Source organism: Larus michahellis, chromosome 4, assembly GCF_964199755.1.
Source record: "Larus michahellis chromosome 4, bLarMic1.1, whole genome shotgun sequence".
Taxonomy (NCBI): Eukaryota; Metazoa; Chordata; class Aves; order Charadriiformes; family Laridae; genus Larus; species Larus michahellis.
The window spans coordinates 2,859,167-2,867,321 of NC_133899.1; the positions used below are offsets into that span (position 1 = coordinate 2,859,167).

An 8,155-nucleotide genomic window follows, 5' to 3' on the forward strand; every position below is an offset into this window, starting at 1 on the left:
TGTGCTGTTGAACAGCACGGGTACAAATCAGTGCAGGTTTTACCAGAAATCCTGGACGAAGTGGCTTTGTATGGCCGCAGTAGCTGAACTCTGGGTGACGCCAATTCAACGTGCTAAATCAAATGATGTTACTATTTTGCAGACCTATATGTGGAGTGGCTGGCATTCAGTCTTCTCAGAATCACGTTCAGCACTCGGCTGCTGCTCCCGTTGCACTACCCCATTGCTCCCACGCGGGAGGTACTGGCTCCTCGCTGGCCTATCGCACCCCGATGGACACCTCTTCTTCACCCATGTTAATGTCTTCCAGTGCACAGACCCCTCAGACACAGGAGCAAAACGGGATCTTAGACTGGCTCAGGAAACTGCGGTTGCACAAATACTATCCTGTCTTCAAACAGCTCACGATGGAGAAGGTAGGGCAGCAGGTTTAGAAAAGGGAGGCAGCTTTTAAATTATCCTGATGTTCTCTAGCGCGGAGAGGGCTGCTGCAAACGTTTGTATTGAGAACTGCAGAAGTTCTTGGCAAACGCCGTGAAGGTTTGCACTCTCTTGAAGCAGTAAGGCTTTAATGAAAACCTTCTTCCTGTTTTCCATCTGTGTTGTGTCCGGGGCCTGGGCTGTTCGACAGCTGCCGCCTCTTTCAGAATCCTTCACCAAATGCTTGAAGATCCGCAGGAGCTCTGCTTTGGCTCCCCGCTCATCTCTTTGATGTGCAGTAGAGAACGAAAATTTGGTGATTTTTTTTAAATTTCTCCTTCTAGATTGATTTTCCTCCCAAAATATTTGGTAATCCTTAGATTCACGGAGATTTTGGACGTGAACATTAGCGTGTGCACACACCTGCAAGTGAATGTGAGGCTTTTATTGTCTGCAGAAATTCCAGTGGAAAAATAATCCCTTATGTACGTGCATAGAAAGAGTCACAAATGATACCTACGTGTGCTGGATTTTATCTAAATAGAATACTTTTACAGCATTTCCTCAGCTCCGTCTGTAAAATGCCTGGCCTCTTACTGTCTCCTAGCCTTGAACGCCCTCCAGTGGACTAAGTGCTGAGGTTGAGCCAGTTCTAAACTGGGGTGGCTTTGTGCTGCTTGTAGTATGGTGTATGTATTTAATTATAATCTGTTACCCAAGTCTTCTCGCTTGATTTTCTTCATTATGTGAGAGGAAATACATAGTGGGTTTTTTCTTTAATAAAGTAGCAAACCTGCACGTACTGTAGTGTGTTTTAAAATAGCATGTATTGCTGTGCACACTTTGCTGCCTTTAATTTTTATTCCATTCTATCATAAATATGATTTTCATATTCTGTGCCTGTATTTCACTATAAAATTCAATTTTGCAGTATATTTTCCAATTAAACTGATGAGATGACTGCACATTGATTTCTGTACAACTAGGAAAACCAGAGTGATTTTTTTTTTTTTAAGAGAAACAGATCCTTAAACTCATTTATAGCACAAAGTTCTATTTTAACTTGTAGAGGAATTACTTCATCTTTATTGTGAATAGTTAATATAAGCACACACCTAATTAAATTTAATCTACAGATGTTCCTTCGTGCCAGTCCCCCACACTTTTATTCTACGCCGATTCTATAGTTTAAAGCTGGAGTAGGGAGTTTCTTTGAATTAACATGTTAAAAACTGGCTCTAAAGTTGCCTTTCAGAATTGATCTTTACTGAAAATATAAATAAGAATGTTTCAGGCTGTCAAACTAAGCACCTGTTTTTTCTTTACAAGTTTCTGAGTCTTACTGAGGAAGATCTGAATAAGTTTGAATCCCTCACCATGGGAGCAAAGAAGAAGCTCAAGACCCAGCTAGAGTTGGAGAAGTAAGTGATGGGGGAAAACTCTCTTTTTAAGCTCAGAAGATACTTCATGCAAGTTTTACAATGCTCTTCGCTTTCCAGACCATGAACCTACCAGGATTCCCACCTGTAAATACGGATAATGCTTACCTCCCTTCCTCTGCACTTGTGTCAGTTACTTTGAAAAGCTCTTGAAGCGGGTGCTTACTAGATAGTATTTAGGACTTAGTGGTTTATTGCAGCCTTAGGATTAAGGCTAATCAAACGTAAAGAATTTATGAACTCCCTTTTAAAAGTATATGGCAACCCAGTTGTAACATGCGTGCCTGTCTTCACCTGTCACGTGGACAGCTCTTCTAAGGAGGGAGACGTTTTTAAAATAATTTACAAAAGATACATACTGTTGCTTAGGGTTTTGGGTTTTTTTTAAACTTGTGTAATAGGTATTGTAGATTTAGATTTTGGGTTTGCCACCTCGCTGAGATTCATGGGGTAGGAGGGAATCAGGCAAGCAAGCCACTGAGCTGGAGGGTTTGCGAGCTCAGGTGGCGCACACGGAAAGGCAGGATGCCCAGCAGGACTTTTTCTTCTTAAGACCTGACAATATTTTGGGCTTCCAGCCAGCGCAGATGGAGCACAGCTACTTCGAGAGCCTCCTTGGTGTCCCGCGGTGACCCAAGCGGTGGCAGCGGCAGCCGCTCAGGCCTCTGCTGACTGCCGGGGCTGGGGTGCGGGTTGCCAGATGACACCCCTACAGGATCTGGACTTCTAGCTTTGTATGGGGACAAACCACTGAAAATCAGGGCTGTTGCAGGTGACCCTGGGCTCAGGAAGCCCAAAGCTTTAGGTGGTGAAGGTGATACAAAGAAGGGCAGTGCTCGGTGTAATATTAATAGCCCTTTGGAGAAAACGACGCAACAGATTGTCCTATTTTTTGTATCTCCACTTAGAGGGAAATGTTTATTCTGAAGCTACTGCAGTTACTGAAAAAGCAATCAAAAACTCCAAATCCATGCCCATTTATCAAAGCTCCTTGACAGTATTTTTCATCGGTCTTAGTTTTTCCAGAGCGTGTTTGCAAAATGAAAACTTTGGACTGCATTTGGCTTCTCTTTGGTTTTGGTGTGCATGGCTAGGTTTGGGACAGGCTTACGTAAGGCGTGACGGAATTTAGTCAGCATTTGGTGATGTTTTACCTTGTACAAATAAGAGCATTAGCATTGTAATCAGATGGCAAATAGTCCAAATGTAACTGCTGGCAAGAAGCTACGGTCAAGATTGATGCCATTTCTAAATGTTTCCATTTGAAATTAGCTAACATTTTAGTGGCTTATTTAGCGGGCTTTGTCTGCTTCAGTTTCATTCAGAAATGATTCATCTGTTGTGCTTTAGCCAGTTTTTGCTTCTTCATACCTTTTTCCATCACCCTCTAGAGAAAAATCGGAGAAACGGTGCCTAAACCCCACAACACCTTCTTCAGTTACCAGCAGCGGTGTGGCGAGGGTTCCCCCTACTACGCACGTAGGACCTATCCAGAGTATTCGTGGCAACCATGCTGCAGGTAAGAAAGAGGAGCAGAGGACGCTGCTGTGCTCTCAGGGCTGAATACGTCCGGGCACAGGAGCGAGCTCATTCTTGTGCTGCTTTTTCACCAACCTGTCATAAGCTTTATCTTCCAAAATGCCATCGGCTGAATAGGGGGCAATCAAAAAGTCCGATTCCTGTGTATATGGAGCGCAATAAAAAGTAGTTTTCTCTTGGCGGCTTCCACGTGAATGGCTGCAGCTAGTTACTAGTTACGCCTCCAGACTCCTGCTTCTTAGCCGATGCGTATCTCTGTACATCTTGAGCATCGCTGTATGATAGGTGGTGTGATGAAACAGTTGTAATTAGCTCCTGTCGAGTAGGGGTTACCGCTCCTGTTTGCGTTCCCTGATTGCTCACACACCCTTTACCTGCAGAGCTGCGAGTGGACGTGGATCAGCCAGCCCACCCACTGCCCCGGGAGGGCAGCTCTTCCGAGTACTCCAGCTCTTCTTCCAGCCCCATGGGGATCCAGACACGGGAAGAGAGCTCGGACAGCGCCGAGGAGAACGAGAGACGTAAGCAGAAACAACCGAAGAGGGTGCCTGTGTTGCCTGGCTTTGTCTGGTGAAGCAGTTGTATTTATAGATGTTTCTGTCCCTAGGTTTAGAGATTCACTTAGACGGTTCGGAAAAGGAGAAGCCGGTGATGTTACTGAATCACTTCACTTCGAGCTCTGCCAGACCCACGGCTCAGGTCTTACCAGTGCAAAACGATGCAGGCTCCAATCCGTCCAGCCACCACGCTCTGCCAATGCAAATGATGTCAGCGGGCTCTACTCATATCACCCCCATTCGGATGCTAAATTCAGTGCATAAATCAGACCGCGGCAATGCAGACATGAAGCTACTTTCATCGTCTATGCATTCACTTTTATCTTTAGAAGAAAGAAATAAAGTTTCTCCTGGACCTAGGGGCAGCATAAAAATGGAAAAGAGCTTTGGAAATGCCGTGGTGGATGTAATGTCTGCATCTTCTCCCCACCAGCCCTTGCAAGTGCTGTCAGGGGCTGCTGAGAACAGCTCGCCCACGTCTACTATTAACTTTGGTCCTCGAACCAAAGTCGTACATGCTTCGACTCTGGACAGAGTGATAAAAACAGCTCAGCAGCCAGGATTAATAGTAGAAACGAGTACTGCTGCCACTGTAACATCCAGCACAGTCTTCCACGTGGCTCGTCCACCCATCAAACTCCTGGTGTCTTCGTCTCTTCCTACTGATTCTGCCATTGCCGGACAGACTTCCTGCTCCAGTAATATGCAAATAACGGTGTCCCCTGCAATAATAAATCCCCGGACTGCTCTGTACACAGCCAACACCAAAGTTGCCTTTTCTGCAATGAGCAGCGTGCCAGTGGCGCCAATGCAAGGCAGCTTCTGCGCCAACAGTAACGCCGCCTCCTCCAGCAGCCACCCCCCCACGTCATTTGCAACCATGGCGAATTTGCCCAGCTGCCCCGCACCCAGCTCCAGCCCCACGCTCTCATCCGTTGCCGAGAACAACTTCTACAGCAGCAGCAGTAGCAGCAGTAGCAGCAGCAGCAGCAGCGGCGGCGGTGGCGGCGGATCCGCAGGGAGCATCCCGGTACCAAACCAGAACCATCACCACCATCACCACCAGCAGCAGCAGCCGCAGCCGCCGGGGTGCATGGTGTGCAGCTCCTGCGGGTGCAGCGGGAACTGTGGTTCGAGCGGTATGACCGTCAGCTACGCTAACTATTTCCAGCACCCGTTTTCAGGACCTTCAATGTTTACTTTTCCGTTTCTGCCCTTCAACCCTTTGTGTAGTAACGGCTACATCAACACGCAGCAGTACAACAGCAGCACGACTTTCCCCGTCGTCCACACCGCCTACAACAGCGGTTTAGCACCGGACTCGGTAATGACTGGGCAGTCGACGTTTGCGGTACCGCCAATGCAGAACTTTATGGCAGGGACAGCAGGGGTGTATCAGGCACAGGGAATGATGGGAAACAGCAATGGTTCGAGTCACAAAAAAAATGGGAATCTCTCCTGTTACAACTGCGGGGCCAGTGGTCACAGAGCTCAGGACTGCAAACAGCCTCCGATGGATTTCAATCGACAAGGTAAAAAAGCAGGTGGAGGGACGGACGCGGGACGTGGCAGAGCGTTGCCCTTAGCCAAGGGGAATGGCTGCGGGCCCGAGGGCAGGAGGGACTCTGATGGCAGTACCATATCTTTTAATTTCTGACTTGCATAAAAAAAAAAAAATCTTGTTCTTGAAAGCTGGTGGGTTTGAGCTGGGTTTCCGAAAGTTGAAACTTATTTTTGTGCAGACCCAACACGAGGATGGGGCCCAGGTAAGGCCCTGGGTGAGCCCCGGGTGCTCTGCAGGGCTTGCACTGGTTTCTGGAGCAGGGAGAAGTTGGCACAGAGGGAGGAAGGGAGGGAGAGAAGGAGCTTCTGCAGACAGATTGCAGAGGAATTGGTTTTGCCGCTTGTACCTTGTCATCCAGGTCGTCTTTGGTGGTAACTGCAAGTTCTCCTGGAAGTTTACAAACTGAACATCCCTTTCCCTTCCTCCCCAAAACAGTAACCTAAAGGAAGAATTACTGTTCAAATGCCTGTGAAGGTCCCGTGTTTGCTGCCGTACTTACTTTGTAGGGCGTGTTGCTTACGTGGTCACAGCACGGGCTTCTCCAGGAGAGAGTCAAAATCCTTAATTCCAGGCAGGAAACAACTGAGAGAGAAATGTTACTTTACCGAGAGCAGCTTCTAATCCCATTTTTCTTTCTTATTTGTGTTGACGTACTGTGTTGAGATAATTTGCGTGTAGCGTGGGCTTAAAAAAATAGGAATTTTTGACTGGAGCGAACAGCACTGAGATCTTGTATTTTATATTGTGTCTTGTCTGTAGCATATGTCCGTAGGTGTTTTTATGCGGTGCAGACAAGGTCTCAAGTATTTGACCACTGTAAATTAACACGTGACTGGTTTTAAGGCAGCAATTTACAGTAGTGCTAAAATGTAATTAATTAGTGGAGTTTCTGTGGATAATATTTTGATAGTGGTCAATGGGGAAGAAGTGAGACCGTCTAGTCGGTCCTAATCCGGAGAATTCGGAACCTTCAGTCTGCTGTCTTTTGAAGCTGAATTTCATTATTTCATTTCATTAATTAAATTTCCATTTAAACTATCCCAAACAAATTTTTTACCAGCCCTAAAACTCCATTTAAGCCGGTGACTTCTGCCCTGTGAGACTAGCCTTTGCTTTTCCCCTCCGCCAGCTGCGGGCCCGTCCGTGTCAGCCTCTTCCGCAGCTTCACCGGAACAACTCATAAGGTTGTTCCAGAAAGTTCTGAGATGTGACGGGTGTGAAAAGGTTGACGTTGCTTAATTCTTCCGTTTCCTCTCCCCCAGGTACGTTTAGGCTGAAATACGCTCCTCCCTCTGAAAGTCTCGACTCCACAGACTGATGTTTTATCATCTGGCGAGAAAAATACTGTAAGCCATGGAGATATAAGGAGATTGAACTACAAAACTGAGACGTCCAGTTGCTGTTAAGCTTAATGTATTTTTTAATCCAAAGGTGCTTTACTTTATTAGACTAGGTAGAAAATCTAGCTTAGGGGTGCGTCAAACCCATTTTTGATTGCCAAATTCAAGCTTGGATCTTGTTGTTGGAACTTCTGACCGCGTGTCACGGGCCCGATGCGTGCTGGAGCTGGATGGATGGTGGAGCTGGGCAGCTGCATTTTCTGTTGCAAATACGACCACCGACGGACTTTTTTTTTGCCGGAGAATGTTGCCATATGTGGACTTTCTAAGGTGAAACGTCAAACTCCAGGGCAGCTACATTCTGAAGTGGAAGCTGGAGGCTGAAGGTAGGAGCGGCCGTTTGCCGGAAGGACTTTGGCGCCCCTGGGCTAGGTAAAATGTCTACTTTTTTTCAAAAGTGATCAGGCACTAATCTCTGGGATTTTTAAGGATTGCACTACAGAAGAATGTAAAACTCTTCAAGCTTTCTGCACTTTTAGCAGACGGTGTCACTCTGAGACCAGTGCAAGAGGCAAAGAAGTTCCAACTTTTAAAAATTGGCACCAGCAGGCTACGTGACTTAACGACACAACACAAACCTTAAGTCAGTCTCTCCGTTCCCTTCCAAAAGAACACACACGGCAGTTTCGGTTCCTTCCGGAAACAAACTTGTGCTTCGTTGTCTCACTGATTACTAGATAGTGCTGGGCTCCCAGCGGCGGAATAAACTTAGTGTCCAAGGGTCCAAGTCCCAGAGACTCCAGAGGCATAAAGGCTTCAAGGATCTTTTCCTGTAATACACAAAACAAACCTTTACGTCCTGTTACTGTACATAGGTCTCTTTCACAGAAACCTTATTATTCTGCTTTTGTAAATGAATTTTAAACCATCCTTTAAAAAAAAAAAAAAAAAAGACCAACTCTGGCAGCAGAGTTTGTAAGCTTTTGCTTTACTTTATATAAAATAAACCCTTTGACTCCTACCCCAAGGCTTTTGCTACAGGATTCAGACGTGGTAGAAGTCAAACATGTAAAAGGTAGTAAACTTCATTATTATCAAGACTTTGAAGGATTTATCGTCAGCCTCCTTCGTTGCAATAGATTGTAGATGACTAGCTTTGGTGTTAACTACTTAGCGTACATAATTTGTGGGTGACAAATCTAAATTAGGACTTGAGAGGAAGCCAAACAAATCTCGAACTGCTAATTTGAAACAGTTTGGTCCTGTCTGGTTGCAAGAAGATACTAATCCTCATGG

The 8,155-nt window shown here is 45.9% G+C and overlaps 1 protein-coding gene across 2 annotated transcripts in view; it reads left to right on the top strand.

Annotated features, from left to right (window-relative positions):
- Positions 1-7,793, top strand: part of ZCCHC14 (zinc finger CCHC-type containing 14) — a 53,125-nt gene extending 45,332 nt beyond the window's left edge. Inside the window, exons 8-13 of one of the 2 annotated variants that reach the window (XM_074582750.1) lie at positions 143-416; positions 1,750-1,841; positions 3,251-3,378; positions 3,779-3,919; positions 4,006-5,487; positions 6,782-7,793. In XM_074582750.1, the coding sequence (XP_074438851.1) occupies positions 143-416; positions 1,750-1,841; positions 3,251-3,378; positions 3,779-3,919; positions 4,006-5,487; positions 6,782-6,837 (2,173 nt within the window). In that variant the 3' untranslated portion in view covers positions 6,838-7,793. Of the gene's footprint in view, positions 1-142; positions 417-1,749; positions 1,842-3,250; positions 3,379-3,772; positions 3,920-4,005; positions 5,488-6,781 lie in introns of both variants that reach the window. The other variant, XM_074582751.1, reaches the window with a different exon arrangement.
- The last annotated feature ends 362 nt before the right edge of the window (positions 7,794-8,155 follow it).